This window comes from Vitis vinifera, chromosome 16 (genome assembly GCF_030704535.1).
Source record: "Vitis vinifera cultivar Pinot Noir 40024 chromosome 16, ASM3070453v1".
Lineage (NCBI taxonomy): Eukaryota > Viridiplantae > Streptophyta > Magnoliopsida > Vitales > Vitaceae > Vitis > Vitis vinifera.
Genome location: NC_081820.1, coordinates 22,588,225 through 22,613,555, shown reverse-complemented (window position 1 = coordinate 22,613,555; position 25,331 = coordinate 22,588,225). Strand labels below are relative to the sequence as shown.

The 25,331-nt window shown below is 35.0% G+C and overlaps 3 protein-coding genes across 16 annotated transcripts; 1 reads left to right on the top strand and 2 right to left on the bottom strand.

Annotated features, from left to right (window-relative positions):
* The first annotated feature begins 2,629 nt into the window (after window positions 1-2,629).
* On the top strand, window positions 2,630-14,058 carry LOC100247347 (SKP1-like protein 21). 11 transcript variants are annotated; one of them, XR_009467932.1, is made up of 11 exons: window positions 2,630-2,807; window positions 7,491-7,721; window positions 8,410-8,631; window positions 8,807-8,998; window positions 9,073-9,183; window positions 9,381-9,459; window positions 9,837-9,940; window positions 10,046-10,227; window positions 12,105-12,230; window positions 13,231-13,378; window positions 13,781-14,058. XR_009467932.1 is itself a non-coding variant. In XM_019226115.2 (11 exons), exons 2-10 carry the CDS (start codon window positions 7,686-7,688, stop codon window positions 13,342-13,344), a joined length of 1,119 nt encoding a protein of 372 aa, XP_019081660.1. In that variant the 5' UTR covers window positions 2,630-2,807; window positions 7,491-7,685; the 3' UTR covers window positions 13,345-13,378; window positions 13,781-14,058. The 11 variants fall into 11 exon arrangements, 7 of the variants coding, with proteins under 7 accessions (XP_019081660.1, XP_019081658.1, XP_002269721.1 ...); XR_002032169.2 differs by having other exon boundaries at window positions 12,105-12,238; window positions 13,278-13,378; XR_009467933.1 differs by having other exon boundaries at window positions 12,105-12,238.
* Window positions 14,059-14,552: 494 nt separating this feature from the next.
* LOC100252463 (uncharacterized) lies at window positions 14,553-15,787 on the bottom strand. Its single transcript, XM_002269561.5, has one exon. The coding sequence runs from the start codon at window positions 15,473-15,475 to the stop codon at window positions 14,705-14,707; it is 771 nt and encodes a 256-aa protein (XP_002269597.1). The 5' UTR covers window positions 15,476-15,787; the 3' UTR covers window positions 14,553-14,704.
* A 481-nt stretch (window positions 15,788-16,268) lies between these two features.
* LOC100262848 (uncharacterized) lies at window positions 16,269-23,727 on the bottom strand. Of its 4 annotated transcripts, none has more exons than XM_010664407.3 (10): window positions 23,448-23,727; window positions 21,527-21,753; window positions 21,030-21,166; window positions 20,775-20,819; window positions 20,647-20,700; window positions 19,830-19,934; window positions 19,499-19,705; window positions 18,863-18,948; window positions 17,058-18,121; window positions 16,269-16,811 (listed from the first exon to the last, which is right to left on the bottom strand). In XM_010664407.3, exons 2-10 carry the CDS (start codon window positions 21,705-21,707, stop codon window positions 16,579-16,581), a joined length of 2,112 nt encoding a protein of 703 aa, XP_010662709.1. In that variant the 5' UTR covers window positions 21,708-21,753; window positions 23,448-23,727; the 3' UTR covers window positions 16,269-16,578. The 4 variants fall into 4 exon arrangements, with proteins under 4 accessions (XP_010662709.1, XP_002272128.1, XP_010662710.1 ...); XM_002272092.4 differs by having other exon boundaries at window positions 21,527-21,707; window positions 23,448-23,673; XM_010664408.3 differs by having other exon boundaries at window positions 21,527-21,700; window positions 23,448-23,672.
* Window positions 23,728-25,331: the final 1,604 nt, after the last annotated feature.

Genomic DNA, 25,331 nt, shown 5'->3' with positions numbered 1-25,331 from the left:
AATTTGATGAATGAGAATTTATATGAATTTATTTATGTATAATCGTATATTTTATGAAGATAAAAACATTTTTTACTTGTAACACTTTTAAAAATAAGCATTAGTATTTTGATATAAATTAAATTTTTCATATTGTTCTTGGTAATACATTGCAATGATAGCAAAATTTGATATGATTCCCCGATGCGACTTGAACCCAACACGTTTCTTGTAGATTTAATTTGAATGTATTTATGTTTCGGTCAAATTTATGCATACCCACATAATATGTAGAAAAAACATATTTTTTGAGTGTATAATATGAATTTGATAAATCTAATAACTGTATTAATAAATTGGATGATAATAATAACATATTTAACCTATATATAGCCCACTTTTGAATAAATACGTTATATGATATGTCATCTATTTTAATAATTAGGGTGTATTTAGGTTCATCCTTTAAATATGATAATTATTCATATCGTATTTGAGTTTATTTATTTAATCGGGTGTCAAAATTTCGTATGACAAAAAATTAATTTTTTAAAGAATCATCAATAAAGTGATTATTTAAGATTCACTTAAAGTTTATTTGGTAGTGATTATAAGAAGCGTTTCTAACATTTTTAATACTTTAAAAATTTTATCATTCAAGTATTAAAAATGGTAGAAACGTTTCCTAAAATCACTACCAAACACACTCTTAATATTATTCTTGTATGTTTTAAAGCAATTTAAAAAAATTCTCCAAATATATAAGAGTTGTTTGATAATTATTTTTCAAAATAGTTTTAAATAACAACTTTTAAAAACTGTTATTCAATATTTTGCAAAACAAAAGTTAGTTTTGAAATATAAAATGTTTTTAATATTTTTTTAAAAATATTTCTTATATCTATTATTTTATTTTTAGTCATTATACATATTTATATAATCATTTTATAAAACAACCCTTATAAAACAATTAAAAGATACTATCTGAAAATGTCTATGTTTTCTGTTTTTGATAATACAAAAAGAAAATAGAAACAATTTTTTATTATCAAATAGTAAACATAAAATATTTTTGAAAATAATTACCAAATAGTTCTAAATTTTTGTAAGAAGTCATTTTGAAAATAAATTATAGATATGACAACTAAAATAAAATAATTATAGTTGGAAAATTCCACAAAGGGCATGTAATTAATTATTATAAAAGGAAAGAAAGGAAAAAGGAATAGAAATATTAAATAATAAATAAAAATATAAAAATTTGTTTATATTTAATTTTAATCATCTTATTTTAAAAATTGATTTGATGTGACATCCATCTATTGTGGGCTTGAAGGTCAACAAAACAGAAAATGTGAGAGGAGACTTTTGTGAAGTTCAATGTAGTAACTACACTTAAATGGACAAGAAGCATTAAGGGAAAAACATAGGACAACTTGACAAAATTAATATTCTATATTTTATATAAGAACAATTGAGAGTCAATGTGGAACTATTTGACTGCCTTTGTTGTCTGTCTCATAAAAATAGAATCATATGACCCATAAGAGACAACACATGCCAAATTCTAACTTTATTGGGTCAAAAATTGGAAAAAATAAAAAATATTTAATGCCCTGTTTGTTTATTGGAAGATTGACCTCCATTCTTACAATAGTTTTTTTACTATAAAATCATTGGGGAGTTAGGAATAAATAAAAACCATATATATAATGTTTAATTTTAAATATTTATGAAATAATTTTTATTTATATTAATATTTATTTTGTAGTGTGGGTTTGGCTTTTTTTTTTTTTTCAAACATAAGAAAAAGCAAAAAATAGTCAAACCAAACAACATTTTATATCTCTTATGGAAAATGGTTATGTTATGATGATTGTTTGATAAATCAACCTAATAATTTAAATTACTTAATATATATTAATCTTATATTAAAAAAAATAATTTTAGATTTAAGTAAAAATAAGTTAACTATTTTGACTTAAGTCATTTGAAATCATTAAATTGATTTATCAAACACTCCTTTAATAATTAAAACGATAATAAATAATATTAATATAAAATTATTTAAAAAAAATTTATTATTCATGGATTTTAAAATATTTGTATGTTTGCTGATTTTATTTTTTCTTATAAACTTGAAATAAATCATAATTTTTATTTTTAGTTATTTGAAAGAAAATGCTGAAATGAGGTAACGGGGTTTTAAAAAAAATATTAATTTCATTGAGCTCTTTAAGATTTTATTTAAATACATCTAATCATTGTTGATTTGAAATTTTATTAAATATTTTTATATTTTTCTTATTTTTATATTTTTATTTGCTTTTCCTTTAATTTAAATTAAGGGAGGTATTTAATAAATTTATTCAACAATAGGGGTTAGTTGTATTTATGTAAAAGATAAAGGAGGTAAGTGAAATTAATATTGAAATAAATCAAAATTATTATCTTTGATTATTTGAAGGAAAATGTCGAAGGGAGGTAAGTAGTTGATCCGACCCGACCCACACCTACAACGTGGCAAGATGTCCATAGAAACCCTAACTGCCACCCACGTGCCCCAACACAGATACATTCAGTGTCACGTGCAGATCACGTGAAGGACAGAGAGGCGAGAAACCAAAATAGGAGAGAGAAAGGGGGGGACTTTTACAAACCCTAGCAGTCTTTTGTCCCCATTTCCACTAGCGCCATTTCTCTCTCTCTCTCTAAAATTTTCTCTCTCCATAAGCTCCTTCATCTCTCTCTCTCTTCCCTCATCTATCCATTTCACATCTCTATCTTCTCCTCTTAAACTACATTTTCACCTCATCTCTCTCCCTCAGGTATGTCAATCTCTCTCTCTTACTCATTGTACACCATTAATTTATCAACATTCTAACTCCCCTTTCCTCCACCTCCATTCTTTATTATTTTCACAAATCATGAAATTTTGGGGTTTTGTTCTTCTGGGTTTCTTGTTTTTTGGGGTTTTGTTATTTTTAGGAGTGCTGTCTTGCCCTCTTCTAGGCTCGTGGGAAATGGAACGATAGGGGAAAAAATAAATCACTAGGGAAATTTGTATGATGAGTTTGTGTTGTTTTTGGCAAGATAGGAATGAAAAAAATCTGTTGTGGGTTTCTGTGTTGTGTTATTATGTATCAAATAACGATAAATTTTGAGATTTGGGAAATTTACCAGGTGTGATTTCCTTTTTGTTTTCCCCATATCAAGCTGAGAATTATGAGAACAGCCAGTGTTTACAGAGTTAATGAGCTTCGAGATTTAATGTCATAGGACAACAATGGGGTTTTGCAGGAGATTTCTTTTGTTCATATTTGTTATCACTTTTCACATATTTGTTTGGGTGCAAGAATGGGAAATCTGTATTTTGATTATGGTGTGTTGTTCTATAGTAGGGTTTAATTGTTTGATTTGATTGGGAACCTTTTCTTGTGAAGCATGGAAACTGGGTATTAGAGTCTGCATGCACCTATATAACTACTTGGAGCTGGCTAGGATGTTGTCTTAGTGAGTCAAGTTACATTTCTTTTTTGAATCTAGAAGGGGAATAAGAACTAAAATTGCTGAATTAGTTTTCTGTTTCTATGGGTGACTTTTGCTTTAAGCCTTTAATCATGAAATGCCATGTCGGAGTAAATACTGAAGTTTGTGACTTTTTCTGTTATTGTTAGTTATATATGTTGTACCAGAAATTAATATCCATGTTTAAGTAAGGTAAAGAAATTCATGACTTTCACCGTATTCCATGGATATCTAGTTCATAATCTATGGATATTTAATCATTAAATGGCATGTTTGGGTAGGGTTTTTAATTTGCGACTTTTTCCATTATCCTTGTATGTGTTTTATAGGCATTTGAATTTAGGTAAAATACTGGAATTTGTGACTTTTAGTGTATTCCATGGATATTTAATTGCCATCCGTGGATATTTTGTCATGAAACTCTATGTCTATGTAAAATACTGGAATTTATGACATTTGCTGTAATCCCTATTCGTATATATTTTGTATGTGTTTTTTGTGTTCTCCTCGCCTTGTTTTTTGGCCTTTTAGGTGTCACTGTATATATCATGTATACTTTGATGTGACTCTTTAGGTGCTGATAATACAATTGTTACTTCACCTGGAAAAAAATTATGAGATTCCATGTTAGATAAAATACTGAAATTTGTGACTTTCTCTGTGATTTGGTAAAAATGAAATACTGAAATTTGAGTAACTGCAGAGATTTTGTGCTCCCTCCCTCCTAAATTCCTAAAAATTGTAAATTTTAGTGAATGGGAATGCGTCCAGCATATATCCAAGAGACATCGTGTATGCTTAGAATCTTAGTGCTGAAGATAACAAGCTTCTGTGGTAATGTTGTTCATGCCCCAAATATGCCTAAGTTTAGATGACATATGGTTGGTGTGGTATAGGAGTGCAAATTGGATACTGCCATCTTGGAGCCCTTAGTACAAAATGTCTGGAAAGCACTTTTAATCTCCCCTCAAACTTATGACTCACATGACTGGACCCCTCTAGCTCTACATAAACAGTTGGAGGAGGTATCAGGTTAGAAGGTCATCATCCAAACATCCAATGCATAGCAGCAAGTGATCCCCATTTTAATTTCTGTTTTGTGCCAAATATGCATAGTATGGATTTATGCTGCATTTATTTTTATCTTTCTAGATGTTCCTACCCACTGACGTGTATCTCTATGAATTTATAAATTATTGTGTGCCATGTCACCTTTTTTTTTGACCTGTCAACAAATATCAATAAGTGATGGATAAATATGTAAAATATGCAAGTCATTATGCCTTGTATGTACATGCTATGCAAAGTGGAGAAGAAACATATTTTTCAATTATGTTCTAATACCTTCTTCACATTCCTATTGCACAAGATTTTGCCTAAGTTTGACATGTTTGAACAATACTTCTACTCCCTAAAGGAGCTAGTGAAGAGTTAGGCAATGTTTGAGACAAAAAGGTCAAATGTGGGAAAGCCTTTTTATTTGTTGTTGTTTGGTCCATTTGGAGAGAGTGAAATAGAGGAAACCACATGAAGGTGTGCAAGTGGTGGATAAAATAATTGTCAATATGGTAGCTTTTCGGTGTTCACACACAAAATTTCTAAAGGGATGGTCAATCATAAATCTCTAAGTCTTGGACCTCTAATTTTTTTTTTTGAAAGTTCAAATTATTGGACCTTTATTTTTATTTTTTGATAGGTAAACAAGAGATGTATTAAAAGCGCAAAAAAGGAAGCACACCAAAGTACACAAGATGTATACAATGGCTACCAAAAGATGGCCAAAAAAGGAGAGGTAAACAAAAAACTATTCCTTCCTTTAGTGAGGACCCAACCAATTGATAAATCACAAAGGGACATAGGGCCTACAAATATGTACGTCTTAGACTAGGAAAACAAGTTACAAGAGAATAAGTTTTTTAGCTCTTCATTCTCGAATGGCCTTCTATTTATCTCTTTCCAAATTGTCCAAAAAAGACACAAAGGGGCTACTCCCCATGCTTTCTTTCGCTTCATCCCAACACAAGAATCATGCCAAGCCAACAAAGTCTCCCTTATAGAAGAAGACAACACCCAAGAAACACCAAAGAGAGCAAACAAAAGTTGCCTCAAGACCCTTACAACACTACAGTGGAGCAAAAAATCGACTCCTCCTGAAATTAGCAAAGGAAACATCTATTTTTCAGGAACCACCCTCTTCTTTGGAGACAATCTAGAGTCAAAACTTTACCCTATGAAACCTCCCATGTAAAGAAACACACCTTAGGTGGAACCTAAGAGTTCCACACTGCAGCTTTTGGGAAGGGGTCAGACCCCTTAGTTCGAAGGCAGGAGTAAAGAGACTTCACAGAGAAAAAACCACTCTTCGTCCCCAGCTAGAGCACCATATCCTCTCTTCCCCCAATCATTGTCTTATCCTTAAGCCTCAACAGGAGCTGTTCCACAATATCAATCTCCCAATCATTTAGATTCCTAGAGAATCTAGGAGTCCAACAACCACTACTACCGAGAGACTGGTTCCACATATCTACCAACCATGCCTCCTTTAAGCCAGCTAAGGCAAATAGGGAGGGAGAGGGGAAGAGGGGGTGGGGGAGGGATTACACAGTGACTCACTACCATACTACCTATCTTTCTAGAACTCGGCACTCTTTCCATCACCAACGGAAAAGAAGACTTAGTGATAAACATAGCACATAACTTCCTCATGGCTTTCCAAAGCCCAACCCTATACCTCTCACTTACTTCCTTTGAACACCATCCCCCCTTCAATATTCCCATACTTGCCCTTTATGAAATGCCTCCATAGAGCCTCTCTTTCTGTTGCGTACTGCCAAATCCACTTGTTAAGAAGAGTCTTATTGAGCGAGTCAAGCCGCCTAACTCCTGATCCCCCATCCTTCTTGTTTGCACAAACAGTGGCCTAATTCACTAAGTGAGGCTTTCCTTTTGAATGCCTTCCTCCCCATAAGAATTCCCTTTGAATTTGTTCCAACCTTATCCACACTTCCTCGACATTTGGAAAGGCAACATGAAGTAGATGGGTAAGCAAAATAAAGCGCTGCGAATCAAAGTAAGCCGCCCCCCTTTGGAAAAATGTTATCTTTTCCAAAAAGCCAACTTTTACGAAACCTCTCTTCCACCCCATTCCATATTGCCAAAGAATTTGAGAGGGCACCAAGGGGAAGGCCCAAATAAGTGGTTGGAAGAGCTCCCTCTTTACGACCTAGAGCAGAAGCCAAATCTTCCAAGTTATCCACCCTCCCTATTGGAATTAGCTCACTCTTGCTAAGATTTATCCTCAAGCCCGAAATGGCCGCAAACCACATAAGTAGCCAACTTAAGTAGTTCATTTGAGTCTTGATTGCCTCACAAAAAACCAAAGTATCATCAACAAATAACAAATGGGAGATTTCCAAACCCTCACCACCCTTGCCATTCACCTTGAAACCAGACAAGTAACCACCCTCCCTAGCCCTCTTGAGAAGACAATTGAGCGCTTCCATTGCTAGTATGAAAAATATTGTTGTTAGGTATTTGAACTATGTGTATTAGCTACAACAGTTATTATTATTGTTATTATTATTTGGCTGTATGTATTTTGCAATATTTTATCCATTCGTAAGACTTCTATCACCCTTCCCCAGAAAAGTAATATGTACCAGGACAAAACATGGTGTGGTATTGTATTCTCTTATGTTTAAGTTCTGTTCAATAACTTCTCTACTGAGTTGAAGTTCCTGCATTTTGAAAATTCATGCTTTATCCAGAACAAAGTTTTAAATACTGTCTTGCATTTGGAATTTACTCATCACACTTTAATTTGGAGATCTAGACTATTTGCTCCCATCCAAATCAAGGCATTTCTATATGTGTTGTCTCAAATTTTTTATCTCTCTTTTAGTAAGCTGGATCTTTCTGTGATGTTTGTTGCATTTTTATGCATAAGATCTCATGTTGTCTTCATCCTTTTGTTGGTTTTTTAGCTTCAAGCAGAGTTAGAAAGACTGAGAAAGCTCTCCAGATAAGAAATGCTAATTCTTATTTTGGGATTTGGTATTGTGCCATTTTGGGAATCAGTGATAAAGAAGGCAAATCTTCCATTTCCTTTGTTTCTTTCAAGTTTCTGAAATTGGAGGTGCAAGGTTCTTGTTCTTTACTAAGATCAGCTGTCATCATCAATGTCAGAAAGTGCTATGGCAGTTGTGAAACCTGAGGTATGTTACACAGCTATTTTGTGAATTATTTTTTGCTACTTTTCATTATCTGCCAGTAAAAATTGGAGTAAACAAATGCAAATCAGTTCACTTATTTTGTGAAGTTCATTTTTTGCTATGGTGGTTTGTTGCTCAGGACCCATCCACCAGAAAAAAGGACATAAAAGTAAAGATTGTTGTTCAGGACCCTTGTAGCTTATATTGGCCTTATATTAACCCAATATGATGTTGAGGGTTTGGATGTGGTCTAGTCTTTGGAAATAGAGGGTATAAGGTCTCTACATTGGGCTGAATTGTAAAGTTAGTTCAGATTTGTTTAGCTACATTGTGCTTAGATTATGTTATAGCAATTTACATCTACTGTTAGGTTTTTATAATGCAAACGAAGCAGACCTATAAAAAAAAAAATGCAAACTAAGCATGCCACTTCTAATGTAAATCAAAATGATGCCAATTTGCCATAGGCCTAGCTCAACTTGCGGTTGATCTGGGAACTCTTGGACTTTTAGATTTGAAATACAGAATCCTAGGATCAGGCTTAGATCACTAGTTGTTTTTTTTTATTTATTTTATTTTATTTTCTCTTTTTTTGATAGGCTATTTGGTTTTTGTTATATGATGTACTCTTATTCACTCTTTATCCTTTTCTTATGGCCTTTATTTATTTTGTTTAAAATTGTGTATCAAGATGAAGTCTTATATCTGGCTCCAAACTGCTGATGGTTCTATTCAACAAGTTGAAGAAGAGGTTGCCATGTTTTGCCCCATGATATGCCGAGAAATACTTCAGACTGGCATGGGATCTTCCAAAAATTATGCCATATCACTTCCACAACGAGTCAATCCTGCTATCTTGGGCTTAATACTTGATTACTGTCGGTTTCATCAAGTACCAGGTCGCTCAAATAAGGTCTGATATGTTCTTTCTCATGTGAATGCCCTATGCTTGTCTTAGATTCTAATCAAGGATATTTAACTATTCATTTTGTGGAATGGGGATTGGGACTGGGTTGAGATGGCAATTGCATAAGATAACCAAACTGATCAGTTGAACTTTATTTGAATTTAATTTTTCTTTTGTCTAGGAGCGGAAATCCTTTGATGAGAAGTTCATTCGGATGGATACAAAAAAGTTATGTGAGTTGACATCTGCTGCTGACAGCCTCCAGCTGAAGCCTTTGGTTGACCTCACCAGCCGTGCACTTGCTCGAATTATTGAGGGGAAAACTCCTGAGGAAATTCGTGAGACGTTTCATTTGCCTGATGATCTTACAGAGGTGTTTGTTGGAAAAATTCAGAGTCTCAAGATTTTGTCTGCTTCAATTTCTCATATAGATTTGTTTTTTCCCAGGAGGAGAAGTTGGAGCCCTTGAGAAACATAACTGATGATCCACGGATTCGGCTATTGAATAGATTATATGCAAGAAAAAGGAAAGAATTAAAAGAGAGAGAGAAATTGAAGGTGGTTATGTTTACTTATTATTTCTCTTTATATGGTAGATGTGAATTCCTGTTCTATGGTAAATATGAATTTGAAGTGCATTCCAAGTGATTACATGTAGTTATGGAGCATTGAGTCCCTAAACCTGTATATATATATATATATAAGTGTGTGTGTGTGCTTTCATTAATAAAAAAGGTGGGGTCCATGTATTTCAGAATGTTGAGGTTGAAGAGGAGCGTGTGGATGAGCGTTCGGTGGATGATCTCCTGTCATTTATTAATGGTGAAGATGGAGGTAATTGTGAGAAATGTTTTCACTAGATTTTGCTTTCATATGGTTTGCTGTATCTTCTTGCACAGTGGCTATAAACTGAAATAGCACCAAATACCAAAGTTCATATGATGGCTATAAACTGAGCTATATTTCACTTCTCTTGTATCCCAGAAGCATCCATGCCCTTGAATTTGTTATTTTGATTGATGCTTGAGCCTGTATGTTGGAAAAACATGTGCTCAATTCTTAATTGATGCTTCTTAAAGCAGATGCTTTGCTTTTCCTAGACCTAAAGCTTGTTAGCATATCTGAGAGTAGTAGTATTCTGAACCTGTCTTTTATTTGTCATTTTATTTTGTTTGCTCTTTTGTACTCACTGGATGATTATGATTTTACAGATTCTAAAGGGGTTAGAGCTTCTAAGAATAAAAAAAAAAATCGGAGAAGAAAGGATCAAATGAAGGACTCTTCTTCAAACAATGTAAATGGAGACCATAAAAAGGTTGGCCTTACCTTCCTCTCTCTCTCTCTCTCTCTTATCTATCTATCCATTTTTTGGTGATGTTCTAATCCTTGTTGACCTAAGGGTGTCTTCTTTGTGTTTTAGGAGTTGGATGGAGTCCACACATCTTGCCATAATGCCGAGGCTGATGAAATGTTGGTGTCCACCCCTAGTAAAACTTCAAAATTGCAGGAACTTCCTGCTTCCACCTTTTCACCTAAACTTGAGTTTGACGATGGAGATATTGATGATGAGTTAGATCCTGCAATGAAGGAACAACTTGACAGGTTAGATGAATACATTAATGTTCATCTTATAAAAAGGTTTTGAGATGGCAAAGAGCGTTTATTTTCATTGACACCTTATAAACTATTGTTTATGCTCATTTTGCCTATTAAGAAAAGAGAGATCTTCTTAGAGCCTGTCTGGAGAAAGAGGAAGGGAGAGAGGGAGACAGAAAATCTTCCTGTAAACCCTTCTACAAAAGCATAATGAAAAAGAGCTCTGAACCCCCAACATGTGTGCATGACTGAACATGCTATAATAAAAAGAGCTTTTCTTAAGGCAATCAAAATCTGAAGACTGGTAAGCTAGTTAAGGCTGCTGATTTGTTAGATGGATAAATCTTTTAAATGGTCAAACTCTATGGAACCCCTGTACTCCCATTCTAGCAGAGGAAATTGATGCATGTGTTCTCATCTCTGTTATTGTTTTTAAGAATACAGTGCCATTCTGTGGGGTGGCATGGAAAGAGGTTTTGCAGGGTTGTTCCTCTTTTGCCTATTCTGGTCCACTTGGAGGGACCAAAATGGGTGGTATTTTGATGGTGGGGAAAGCTTGGCGGTGTTTTTGAAGTATCTTTGCTAATTCTTTGTCCTCTCAATCTAATGTGGCTTTGCATTGTAATTTTGAAAATCCATTCTTGACTTATTTGATTATGTAGGCAGCACTTAATTTGTGGTGTAAGTTTTGTTGTATTTGATGTTCTTTGTTTACCTCTTATGTACATAAGTTGTGTCCTTGATGTAGGACAGCCATAAGATGGTTGTCTACAATCAGACAAGGTGGAGTGGGAAACTTCTTTTAGGGAGAAATTTCCAATAAAAGATTTCTCAAATTCTAAATGCAACTCAAATACCAATTATTGACAAATTATGATACCATTGAATTTTAAAATGTAAAATTACCCAATACCCTTTATAGTTAGAATTTCTTTATTTACTTACATTCATTTCTTGAGTATATGTTGGAGATTTTTTTTTTTTGATAGACAACAAGAACATGCATTAATAAGCGCGCCAAAAGAGGAGGGGTGAGCCCTACGTATACAGGCTGTATATGCAGAAACAAACCAAAACACACCTCAAACAGAGAAAGGCCCACGCTAACGAACAAAGCAAACTTAACCACAAAAAAGAGTATCTAGGAAAATCAACATAGAGGGGAAATCCAACTCCAAAGAGTCCTTAGTCTACTCAAAAAGAGTCTGAATGAAGAGATCCTTTATACTCTGGTCAGAGAGTTCTTCATCTTTAAACTTCGAATGAAGAGTTCTTCATGTTGGAGATTCATCCTTATCAGCACCCTTTGTTAGGTGTCTTTTTAATACTACTTTCTCTGTGTTAAGAGGGGAAGAAAAAGCTGGAGACCAATGGTGTCAAGACCTGGTCAAGGGATATAAAGCTTGACCTGAACTAACCTTATGGTTTGGTTTAGTGTTCTTGACTGTATAACTCACTGAAGGCCCAGTAGTGACCCAATTATATCCACTAAGGCTTTAACTGCTATAACCATGAAGGTCATAAAATTGAGAATGATTTGATTCTGTGGCCAGCAATAAGAGGTCCTGGCGAGGGACAGATTCTCTGCTCAAACTGGGTGTAAATCACATTCATACACTATGCACATGTACATGCACATAATAAAGATAATGGTTGTTGTAGTGCTACCAATAGTGGGAAATGTTGTGGGGAACTCTTTGAATATCTTTTTTTTTTGTTATTTTTCTTCCATTCTTGCTCTTTTGCTCATGTGTTCCATTTGATTTCTGGAATTAGTCAATGGATATCAGCTGGTTTGCATGGCATGAAACCACATGTTCCATTCAGTCCTGTATGATTTGTTATTATCATCTCATCTAACTCTGCATAGTATCTTTATGTAGGGAAGTGGAGGATTTTGCTCGGAGATTGAATTCAGATTGGCCGGAAAGAATGCAAGAAATTCTCTCTCTGGGTCAACAAAGAAGGCTTGTACCAATATCTATGAATGGGAATGGTTCTGCTCATAGGTACACAAGTATGTCTTTCTTCTAGTTAATGCTTTTTCATTAAGGAGTGTTTCTTTTAAATCTATGCCTTTCTATTCTCTAAGGGTTCAAGGTTATGCTTAAAAATAGTTACTGTTTCTTCATGTCTAACACTAAGATTTCGTGTGCTTGTTTTAGTTAACCTCCTTGAACCTTAACTAGCTCCTCTTGCTTGATATGCAAGGGGGAAGTTAACATCCCTACCTTAACTACAATCTCAACAAAATTTTCTCCTATTAAATGCCCAAAGGAGACATAAATGTTAGTCCAATATCATCTTCAAATCAAAACATCTTCCTTGTGCCCATAGCTTGGAGCACATGTCTGTTGAAAGAAATATTGGGAGAGTGTTAGCATTTCGTTGAATGTTGGGAAGATACTTTTTTCCACATAATTGTTGGGATCACTTTATTTGAAATTTACACCTGAGAGAACACATAATGCTTTACCATGCAAAATGACATGATATATGACTAGCATACCGGCTACTAGCATACTGGCACAAGTGACTACAAATATCTCTCTAATCTAATGGGTTAACTGTCAATACATTTCAAAGGCACCTTTGTGTAGGCATGCCAGTGTTGTTAGCTCTGGAGTGTTTGGTTTGTATAAAATTTTATTGGAAAACCAACTGGAAATCTAGACAGGAGGTGAATTTTCCATGGTGTTCATCTGAAAGGACCAAGTGCTTGGCATAATAATTATAGATTGACTTCTCCTCTTGAATTTAAAAATGTCAAGCATATCAAACCATTCCTCCCACCTCCACAACCATTTGAAACCCAAGAAGTTTTTGGAACAACACTAACCAGATTTTCTGTGCTCAATGATCAATAGACTAACGGTTTTCAAATGCTGATTTTGAACCTCAACCACACTGAAATAGTTGAAGTCTAATCAGCTGAATAATTGGGCGAAACAGAGTTTTAAGAATGCTAGTTTTTGTATTATCCATGAAATGTATGATTTGTGTCAACAGGTTTGGACAGCAGATAATGATCCCCTAATAGATAGCTCATTTCCCAGAAAGCGGTTCAGCTTGAGTGTTGTAGAGAAGACGCTCGAGCAGGAGCGTCCTGCAGCCAGAACATAGAAGATATGGCAATGTTTTTTGGTGTGGACAGCATGTAAGTATATTTGTTTGTTTTGCCATCACCAAGATGCAATTTTAGTCCTGTTTTGGCATCCTGTATGTTGGGGAAAAAAAGGAAGGAAAAAAAAAAAGGAAACCAAAAACGAACTATTGAGACAATTTGGGCAAAATCTGCCCATTTGTCTTTGACCTTGTTTTGTTTTTGCGGTTGTTTGTAACTTTCAGCCATTGACATGGGCTATCTTCTGCACTTTATGGAAATCATGTTGATTTCACTTTTCTGCCCATATTAATTGTTTTGAAATCTTTCATTAACATTATTGGTGGGATTTCATGAAGAAAATCAACTTCTAAACCGGGGAATTATCAGACAAGTTTTTCTTTTACCAAGCCTTACATTTGAGAACATCTTCTGTTTTGAACTGGTTTATAATAGTAACTAGAGGAAGAGGAAGGTAGAAGATGGAAGAGAAATGGCTACTTTTCTCTTTAATTTCGGCTTCTTCTGCGCTTCTGTTGAAGTTGATCTGAGGAGAGAAATGCAGTTTCACCTTGTACAGTTAGCATTTTGTTGTCCCAAATAAGCTCAGATGTGGAATACTTGATGGAGAACCAAGACTGAGCTTCATGTAATGTGATGGCTAACATATGTTCCATATTTTATACAATTCTCAATCTTCATAGAAAACTGAGTTATGTTTTTTGGGCACTGAATCTAAATCTTAGTGAATGTATGAAAGAGATGACCTCGAGAAATCCTCCCAGCTTGAAATGCATTCTGAAATAAATTCAAATTAGCATCATCCTGTTCTTTCATTTCCCTCAGTAATTTGTACTGACTACCAATTAGATAACTTGTACCCTGTTTGGATGGATTTTTAAGAAGCTAAAAATTCTTTTTTAAACTCCATAAAAGCTTTTATTCTTGCATGACTGATTTTACTGTTTAAAGTATTTCATTTTTTTAAAATTTTTTTTATAATATTAATATTGTTATTTGAAAATAATGATTTTGGTTTCAGGCAGAACAAATAGTTGGGTCCCAAATGGCCTTAATCTTGAACAAGAGATCCTTGAACTTCCAGATCTTTTTGTGAGAGGTTGGATTGATTTGCAGGAAGACCTTGAGGATTGAAGGATTGATTTGAGTTTCATATGATAAAAAATGTTTTGAATGATAAAGAAGTAGAAGAAAAAGAAAGAAAAAGTACCCACTATCTGATATTGCTATTATAAGAGGTTGAATTTCCATTTTCCATGTAATCTCACTAATAACACCAGACCACTTCCCAGCAAATTACAGTTTTAGAGACCCAAATTACATAAAGAGGGAAAATAAAAATAAAAAACCTAAAAATCTTCAGTCTTTGATTTTGTTGAAGGAAGCATAGTACTTCTTGAAAGCCCTGGGAAGATAAACAGGCAACAAGAACCCAAACAGGTTGAAGCACCACAACACCATGTTTGCTATGGCAAGTGCTCTCCCTATATACACCCTTCCGGCAGACCCACCGTACTCTTCATCCACCTTCCCAATCTCATTCCTCAACCACTCCACGATTGTGAAAATTCTTCTTGAATTGTAAAACACCGGCACGAATACGCTAATGGGTATTGAAAATTTGTCGGAAAATGCCACTCCCTCCATGAAAACTTGGCTGGATAGGAGGAAGACGTGTGGAGAAGCTGCTTTGATGCCCTGTTTGTCTTCTTCCAGGATGCCGTGGAAGATGTAGGCAATGGGGAGGATGAGGCCGATGATGGCGGCGATGAACACGTAGAGGGAGAGGAACTTGTTGTTTGGGTCGAAGACTCGTTCTTGGGTCGAAGCATTGGGTGGTGGCGGGAAGGCCACCTTGGAGATGAAATGAATGTAGATGTAGGAGAAGACGACGAATACAAAGTCTTCGATGCTCACCATTCCGCTGGCGGAGAAGACGATAATGACGGCCAGGGCGTTGAGTTGCCGGAACGTCAGAAAGCCTTTGCGGGTGGGGGCGATGGTGGGGTGGTGGGAGTTCTTCGCAGCGGCGGCGGAGATGAGTTGTGGGTGGTGGTCCTGGTCATCATGTTCATGATCATCCTTCGGAAGTTGGATGTCGTTATATGTTGGCCCTACACCACCTGACATTTTACTGAAGAAGAGGATTTTGGGTTTTCTGAGCCTTCGGAATTGTGTAGCTCACTTTCTCGAGAAAATATGTGTGAAGGGGAGTCGGAGGGAGAAAATGTTAAAACGTGAATGGTGAGGGATGGATGAAGAAGCGGGTTATGCCGTTAAGGTGAGGAGGGTGTACACGTGGCAGTTAAGGAAAGGCAAAATGGTGATGGGGTTGGAAACGTGCCGTTTTCTCGGACATAGGTGGAGGTGATAGACTAGTAGTGGTCCTGGTCGCTCGCCACATCACCTGGCCATCCCAAGACACAGAGTAAAAAACTATAGACCACACAAACTTGGATGATGGTCTCCCACCATATAAAACGATGCGAACCTAGGGGGTAGGATGACCCCACCATTCTATCCATGCCCCCACCGCCACTACCATGAACCAAACACTGAGCCTCATGGTATAATTGGTATTACTATTATTAAGCCCTGCCTAGAGTGCCTCCCCAAAGATAGAAGCTTGAAGCTTTGATCCGCCAGTCTTGGTCTGCCAATGGTTAGATATTGAATAAAATAGAGGGAGTAAAATTTTATTCTCCAATGATGCTTGTGAATAAAAAAGGGGGAGAGTGAATAATTAGTCTGATAATTTGCTAATGTGAAAAGCTTGGAATGGATGCTTTAGGAATGTCCCCTTAAGTGCAATGCTGACAGCAAATTTTTGGGGCTTTACAAGGTTCCATTCAGATGCATGTGACCTTATTACAAAATAAGTGAAGTCAAAATTGGGAACATATATGAAGAGAATGGATATATATAGGGGAAGAAAAAGAAGCACAAGTAGAGCTCTCTGCAATAAAACTAAGATATCCAATTTTATTACAAGAAAATTTAGACAATGAAAGCAAAAACCCTTACTAATCAAACTCCTATAACAACCCAGGGTGGGGGAAAAGAAATTGAAAAAAAAGGGCAAAAATGTAAATGTAAAGATTTTACCAGAAAAAAACCTTTTAATTTTCTGACAGAAGACCTTTGGTAAAACTGGAACCTCTGCTAAGAATGGCGATGGTGGGTTAAAACTGCACATTGGTATAACAAAAATGGAATTCCTTTCCTCCTTTTGGTCAGGTATTGGTTCTCTTTTTTGGAATGTACTTTAGCTTAATTCCCTTTTCGGACATTGGTCTGAACTTGACTTTGACAGTTGCCGAGGTTGAAGACTCGAGAGCCCCGGCATTAGCAAGGTTGTTCTGTGTCTTGACAAGATTGTCTGATGCTGGTTCTGTGCATCCTGGAGGCTCGGATTCTGGAAATATGACCAGTTTCACATGGTCTGAAGCAATAGCCTCCTTCCATCCTACAAGAGATACGTAACACATCAGACATGACTACGCCCCTTATTTCAAACATCTGAAGCAATGTAGCATATCCAATCACTAACATAACAACAAACCTCAACCCTAACTCAACCCCTGTTCTATTTTCTTTCCATGTAAGGCATGACAAGCTTCGATTATTAAGACAATTAAGTTTTGAGCAAGCATATGTGTGGGTTAGTGCATAGATCAGAAACATTTAAAACATGGATTCACATTGAACTTACTCTGTGCGAGAAAAGCTTCTGCAGCACAGCTGGAGAACTGAAAACCTCCTACAGATGGTCTTTCCTTCATCTGTGAAGCGAAATTGTTCACACCTGTGCTACTATTAATGTCCATAGCACATGATCTGATGCAGCTTTCATCGGACAGGGTTAGGTCATTTCCCTTCTCAGTAGCCACACCAGCTTCAGATTCTCTATTGCCACTTTGAACTGGCATTGAACCTCCAGTTTCCTGTCGGTTCACAGGCCTCCAAAGTTTAACTGTTGACCTATTTGTGCCACTCTGAGCTGGATCTGGCTTCATAGAAACAGAATCTGGTTTAATGGGCTTCTCCTGAATATAGGTTTTCTTTGGCATTGGATGCTGTGAGGTGCAACTATCTCGGGCTACAACTAGATTCTCACCTTGTAGCTGATCACTAGAATTTCCAAGTGTGACAGAGATAGAACCTATCATCACCTCACAGTTCATATTTTGATCTGGTTGGTTTAGTACCTCTCTCTGTAATCTGCTTTTCAAGCTTTCCCCTTCATTTTCTGATTTAGGTTTACGGGTCCAAACTTTATTGTTGTTGACTACTGGAACAGCCCTGGGATCCCTGTGGGTGGCATGCTTTTGTATGGCTCCAAACTTTGATATCTGAGGATTCTGATCTGCATGGAAGCCATTTGGTGCGCCTCTCTGTGATTTTGGCACCTGTCTTCGCATTTTAATTAAATGCCGACAACCAACTCCGTATGCAACTCGGCGTTCAACATTCTGAGAAGTGCCTGCTTCAGAATATCCAGCACCAATTCCAGATTGAGCTGTGGTATTTGCACTATCTTTTTCAGTGTTTGAAAGTTCTATGGGTTCAACTGATGGAGAAATGGCATCTGATTGTGTGGCTGTCTCACAAACGGTTGTAGCCACATGACTGGAAATTTCTGCAGTAGGCACAACCTCTGACATGTTGGTGATGTCCTCCTTAGAGTCTGTCTTCTCCCCATTGGTCTGCTCCTTTGCTTTCTGTTCTTTCTGCCTAAGCTTTTTCTGCCTTCTCCTCTCCAACAGCTCGGCTTGCCTATGACAATTCAGGAAAGAATTAAGGACAGAAACACAGATCTCGTTTCCATGCAGAATTAGGTTCTACAGGAAGCAAATTAAATTCATCATCTGAATTTCTCAAGCAACATTTGTCCCACTCTTTAGGAGTACATGGTAGTCAACATTCTACCATAGTCTAATATTTCTTTTCTAATATACATTTTCATCTTTAAATAAACAAAACAAGAACTCCAAAGAGTTTCTTGGCAAGAAAAAGAACTTTATCAGCGAACTAAGATATGCAATCATTTATAGATAAATCTAAAGAATGTTCTTTTTTTTGGAGGTGGGGGGGAAGGGGGAGGGGACACTACTTGGAAGGGGCCTAATCCATGGACTGAATAGCGGTAAACAAGCATCTTAGCTGATAGCTCTATCATATCTGTTTTTTTTTTATAAGTAGCTCTATCGTATCTGCAAAAAAGTACACAACATTCCACCTGAAATGCATGTAAATTAAACATATTCTTCTTCCCCCCACCCAAAAAAAAAAAAAAAAAAAAGGAGAAAAAAAATCTGCAAACATTATATTAGCCTCTGAGATGGGAACAAAAAAATTTAGGATGTTGTGCAATAGAAGTTAGTTACTTGTATATAGAGTGCCTCATGGAGAAAGAATAATAAATCTCATGAGTACACCAGAATTGTACCGCTAGACACAGTGGGAGAAAGGAGAACAAATTGGCTGGAAATGTACAAATCAGTTGGTGCAATGTACCTTTTCTGAGCAGCTTCTTCCTCTTCCACAAGCAACTTGTGGCACCTCAAAGCTTCAGCATCCTTGTCAGCAAGCCATGCCTTAACCTGAGAGCAAATAAATATTAAATTCTTCTCTCATAGGTAATGCTTCCCCCCACCCCCCTTTTTTTGTTTTGTTATGTCATATGGAGTAAAACTTGGAACCTCCTTCATCCCCCACCAACCCCTTACCACTTCAGCCAAGCCTCAACGGCAACCTAATAAATATTAAATTAATAATGGAACATTCTAGAAAAAGCAGTCAGAGATTATTGAAGGTTCCTATATGCACAGGTCTCCTTATCATGCTATGATGCAGAAAATTTAAAAATTATTGATACCGAAAACATACAAATAGTATCCATAATCTGTGGGAGATTTGGTGAATAGAAGAGCCCTTCCAGATTTCATTAACAGGTATTATTCAAGGATTAGATTATTTGGATTTCATTGAGATTTTTTGTTTCTTTCCTTTTGTTTCCTCTGGGTGGTACCTTGCTTCATATTTGCTAGGGTTACACTCCATCTTTGGCAAGTAATTAATTAATTTCCTTGCTTATCATGAAATAATAGAATGCCCCAACTTCAAAAGAAATGAAAAGAGAAAAAAGAATACCAGTTTCTGTTCTACCAGGAAGCAGGTGCAAGCAACTAAGTTTTTCATCTCCAAACCAATCTTCCCAGCTTCCCCATCAAAAACATATTTTTGCATTGATTCAGCTGTGCCAGCACATAAAAATGTTTTTTCACTTGCATCATCAAGGATACTGAATAAATCCTGGGAGGATATTGGGAACCTGGAAGGTCTAGATTGGACAATATCCTGCAATGAATTGATACATCTTCAACATCCATTTAAAAAAAAAAGAAAAAAAAAGAAGATAAATAAAAACCAAAAGCTGAAAGTTTGATAATGGGAAGAAATAGATAAATAAATGTCCCCTTACCAAAAGGGCAGAACCAGCCTTCATATATACTTGTGGAAGAGAAGAAAATCCTGGCTTCCGGACAAATGATGTCAATGCCCTCACAATTGAAGACCCAGAAACTTCCTACAAGTTATTGTCAATTACAAACATACTTTCAGAAAAAGAATGTGAAATATCCAAAATGGAGAAACTGATAGAAAAAGGACAAGTAGATACTTTCATGCTGCCAATATGAACAGTTGGGGATAAATGATGTTCCTTAAAAGCCAACCTTTAGGCTATCTTTGGCTCCCAAAAAATTTGAGGAAAAATCAAGGGAAAGAAAATAGAGCATAAAAGTAGAAGGAAATAAAAAATGAAGGAAAATTAAAAATAAATTTAAAGTTTATAAATTATTTTTATATACTAATGTAAACTCATTTATCTTATTTTACCTTTTTTATATAAAGATCAAATAATTTGAAAATGCATAAATATCTAATTAATTTTAATTATATTTGATTTTCTTTCCTATTTTCCATAGTAAAACCAAACATGAGAAAATCATTTTCCTTAATATTTTTTTTTTCTTTTCTTAGTACTATCCCATAACCAAACATAGCTTTAGTGCTGTGTTTTTTTGCTTTTATAGTTGTTTTCTTTTTTCTTTTTGGTGGCAAAAATAAGAACTAGGGCATATCTAATATAAAGCTTTCACTAAGAACTAGCAAAGGTTTGGAACGTAAACATTGGATAAAACGGATGTGCTTAGTGAGGCTAAATTCATGGCATATGATCATGATTATTCATAGAATAGGGCATGAATGTATATCGCTAAAAGTTACCCAGTTATTACCTCGAGTGAAACATTCTTGAATGATACAACTTCCTTAGCCTCATCCACAGAGAGCTGCAAACAACATGGATCAGTGAACATGATGCCAAAGGGGGAGCCTTCACTCAAAACAAGAAGAAAAGTATTACCTTATCCCAAAATGCTCCTAATAGATTCCTGTTTTTAGTTGAATCCTACAAAATGTAAACTAACATCAGACAACTGAGAAAGTAATAAATAATGCTACAGAAAATAAACAAAATGAAAAGAAATAAAGCTGCAAATTCAGTAAAAACATGGAAATGAATGAACTTAAAAGAAGCTAAAGTAGAAATCTTAAACAAAACTTCAAAAGAAGTGGCACAAATTAACAGAAAATCATAATTGCAAGACAATAAGCAAACCTTATCAATGTTCAAAGTCCGACGGTGTACACGTATATGTCTTCGGTAATTAATGGGTGAACAAAATTCTTTGGAACACTTCTCACACTTCTGCATTTGTACCTTCAAAGGAGAAAGCAATGGCCAACCAGGGAGATCTGCCATAAGACACAACTAAAGAATCAAAATACTTCATTCAACATAAGAAGACCTAATGGTAGCAGCAATTCAAACACCAGCTTACAACATATGACATACATTTTTCAGGCTCACATTGGCCATAGCAGCGGCCTGAGCAAAGGCAACAATGGCCTCAGAGATTTTGAGTGGTTGCATATGTTCAGGTACATTCTTTGTTCCCTTTAAAGGCAGCCCACCACTTTTTAAATGGTGAACAGATTTCTTAACTCCATTAGGCACAAATGCATGTGAACTGAGACCATTATAATGCTTTAGAGAATGCTTCTTGCCTTCTATAGAATAGTTAATTCTTAATCCATTAAATAATTTGCAAGTACCTTGCTGATCTAAAGCATGGAGTAATTGGATCCACTGTACTGGACTTTCCCCGGCCCTTGAGAAAGAAAGAAAAGGCTCTTTTCCTATTGCTTGTCTGATGAAACTGTCCAGAGAATCATTTCCATCTTCTGATTTCATTGCATCTGAAGTACTAGAATCCTTGAGTCTTGCAACTGGCATCTATGCAGATACAAACTTTAGAAACTTACTAGCTCATAAAATGTCGCTGCACAAAAAAGAAAAAAAAACCTTAAACTATCAAGAACAAGGGACATAAATTAATTGAGTTCACAACTGAAACTGACAAAGGCATAAGGAAAAGTTGCAGCTAAATCCATAAATACCGTGGAAAATTAAGAAAAAATATTACACTTTGGTTAATTTCACTCATATTCTCTTTTGGGTTTCCCCTAGGTGCCACAATGACAAGAGGTTGGTCAAACAAGAACATGGGCCAAAGTGGAGAGAAGACATGGAGGACATGACTCTAGATAAAGCTAAGTCCTGACAAGAACTAGTATAGGCCAGATAGATAAGAAGTTAGGATATGAGACTTTGTTCAGTTGACTAGCTAGGGAAAAAATTCAGTCCATATAGTTCTGGCAGTGATTTAAAAATAAAAAATGCTCACATTTCCATACCTCGGTCCTCAATTAGTCCTCAATTGATCAAATATGTGAATATAAAAGATTGCCTAAAATTTTAAATGTACTCTGGTTCGACAGAGTGAAAAGCTCAGAAGTGCTGTTGAAAAATATCATAACAAACATGCGGTTCTCTTCTTATGTTTGGTTTGTAGCTTTGACCCATCATTGATTTTTCAGTACATTCACAAGGAGCTAAGGGGGTTGTTTTAGCTGCCTTTGGCCTCTTTGCATGCTCCCCTTCTACATGGGTTTAGGCAGTCATTGATATATGTTATCCAATTTTCCTATCAAAAGAAAAAAAGAAAAAAGAAAAAAGTGTTGCATTCTCTCTAACTAACAGAACCTAACCTAATGAATACCTAACCTAATGATACATTCCAGCTAACAGAGCTAACGTTTTTGTGTATTAGAAGAGACCCTGTCACAATGTGGGTGTCAGGGAACCAGAAGGGGCTTCTGAATTTTAACAAAATAAGGAACTAGAAACAACTGCTAGACAGAAATTGCAGAAAACCTAATTACAAGGAAAAAACAGACAGATTAGCTGCCAAATTCAACCTTGCAATAGTAAATTAAAAGCAGATAGCTTAAATCTCCAATGCTTGACAAAGTCTAACTAATGCGTATCTCGTGAAATAGTATGCCATAAGAAAACAAAACAAAGAAGTAATTAAGCATTACTCCTCAAGCAATTACCGATCTTGCTAAAAAAGAGGATCACAAAGTAAGAACCCTTTCACCGCCACATCCAACAAAATCACAAACTATCAACAATTAGGCAATAAATCCGGCGACAATTTTATGATTACCACTACCAATACTAAAAAAGATCAAAGCCTCTTAAACGAATCACATCAGATCGAAAAGAAAAACAATTCATTTATGCTCAGTCATTTACGAAGAATATGAAGACAGAGAAAACAAATCAAAATTCCAAATCTATCGTTTCTATTGTCTGGAACCCAACAAAAAAATACAACCTCCACTCAACTATGCCTAACACAACAACTTAGCACCGTTTAGAAAGATTTTATCTAAACTTCAAAACCGAAAAAATTCTTAAACAAACCTCAAAATTTTGTTTTCTTTTCTTTACAAAAGTTTTCTCAACAACCAAACAGAGCAACATAAAATCAATCAAAAAAGTGAGAAAAAAAATTAAATCGCAAAAAATAATGTTGCTAGGGCTTCCTTTGATGTGATCTGTGATCAACACGTGAGGCTAACGACAAAAAACGAGAAAGGGAGAGAGGGTAGTAATCAGTTAACGTACCAGTGGCGATTTGAGAGAGAGATCGGTGCGAGAGAATCGCCAATGATCCAAGCTACGGGAGGTTTTGGGAGATGGGCAGGGGACGTTTGGCGGGAAAGAAAATGGGGGAGAAAATGCGAGAAAGTGATCGGCCGAAAACCTTTGATGAATGAAAAAGAGGTTCGAGGTCGATGAATGAAAGCAAAATATAAAGGCCGAAAACGAAACCCTTTCAGTGAAAAATAGGAATAAAAATAATAAATAATAAATATGACATGTCAAGAGAGTAGATTACACGCGTGACTTGAAGGGCGTGAAGACACGACCTAGAAATATGTAGACTGACAGCCCAAGCCCATGGGCCCTGTATGGTGTTGGGCTGATGATGGTGTGCAAAATCGAAATTTAGAAGTCACAGGGCCCTACTCACTCTCTCTCCTTTGACTTCCTTGGGCTTCACGTAATTTGACTTTGAAAAGAACGGTCAATGTCATGGTAAAAAACAACAATTAAATTGAAAATTTAATTGACTTCATTCTTATGCTTCCTTCCATTTTTGTTTCTTAATATTTATTTTATAAAATTGAAATTTTCTAAATAATTATAAAATTAGCATTAAATAAATCCTTTATATTTTTATTTTAAGTAAGAAATAAAATAAAAAAATTCAAAATATTTTATGTCTTTATTTACTTTTTCTAACCACCATTGCTTCATGAAATCCATTCCCTAAACTTCCGCATACTTTCTATAATTCATCCAACTTTTAACCAAATTTTACTCATTCTTCAAATTTTAAATCTTCTTTCATCTTCTCCAAATATCCTTCTACCTATCTTTATGGGGAATTCTTTTATAGACATCATAAGAATTTAAAGACCCACTTAACAATTTTTCAAAAAGAAAATAGTTTTTAAAATCAGTGTTTAAAACTTTTTCCAATAAAAGTTTGATTGTGTTTTCAAATATTTTGTAAAACGTAATTTTTATCTATTTTATTTTATTCTCAATCATTTTCTAGCTTTTTACGAGTGAAAATAATTTAAAATAATTTAGAGTACGTTTGATAGTAATTCTAGAAAGAGTTTTTGTAAAAAAAATTAGCTGTTTGACAAAATTTAAGAAATATTTTTAAAAGTCTTGAAAATATTATAAATTATTTTGCTAAAAACACTTTTGAAAACACTTTTATTAAGAACACTTTCAAAAACATTTTTGAAAACACTTTTATTAAAAATACTTTCAATAGAAACACTGTGAATAATGTTTTTGCTCTAAATGCTTTTAATAGAAATGTTTTCTCTAGAAGTGTATTTAGGAGAATCATTTATCAAATGTTTCACTAGAGAACATCATAAAGTGATGTTCTAACACTATAGGTGATTTTTAAAATTTTTAAAAATATATCCTAAATTTTGTTAAAAACTAATATTTTTTAGACTAAAAACGCTTCTTAAATCATTGACGAAGGAACTCTTAATATATAATAAATGAAAATAACTTAAAACCATTTAACTATATTTTTAGAAAACACGCCATTTTTAAAACAAGTTTTCAAAAAAAATATATATTTTTTATAAAAAAAAAAAGGGTTATTTCATTAAAAGAGTATTTGGAACCCTAATTTTAGAAATCTAACATTTCATTATTTTTTGGTCCCATTTGGACAAAAATGCCCTTATTTTATTATTATGAAAATAACCATTTCTTTTAAAATATATTATAAATACTAAAATATTTAAGGACGTTTATGTAAAAAATGGGTTACTTTTCAAATAAAAACATGAGAATTGATAAATTCAGAGATATGAAAAGTATTTATCTCTTTTAACCAATTATTTCAAAAACAAAAATTATAAAAGCATTTTTGAGTGTAGAAAACACTAACATACTAATTAAGGAATT

Coding starts and splice junctions, on each gene's coding strand:
- LOC100247347 (XM_019226115.2), top strand. CDS start 7,686: ATGTCAGAAAGTGCTATGGCAGTTGTGAAACCTGAG. Junction 8,999..9,072: donor TGCCTGATGATCTTACAGAG/GTGTTTGTTGGA, acceptor GTTTTTTCCCAG/GAGGAGAAGTTGGAGCCCTT. Junction 10,228..12,104: donor ATGAAGGAACAACTTGACAG/GTTAGATGAATA, acceptor ATCTTTATGTAG/GGAAGTGGAGGATTTTGCTC.
- LOC100252463 (XM_002269561.5), bottom strand. CDS start 15,475: ATGTCAGGTGGTGTAGGGCCAACATATAACGACATCCAACTTCCGAAG.
- LOC100262848 (XM_010664407.3), bottom strand. CDS start 21,707: ATGCCAGTTGCAAGACTCAAGGATTCTAGTACTTCAGATGCAATGAAA. Junction 21,167..21,526: donor CCATGCTTTAGATCAGCAAG/GTACTTGCAAAT, acceptor GTCTTATGGCAG/ATCTCCCTGGTTGGCCATTG. Junction 20,820..21,029: donor GGACTTTGAACATTGATAAG/GTTTGCTTATTG, acceptor TACATTTTGTAG/GATTCAACTAAAAACAGGAA.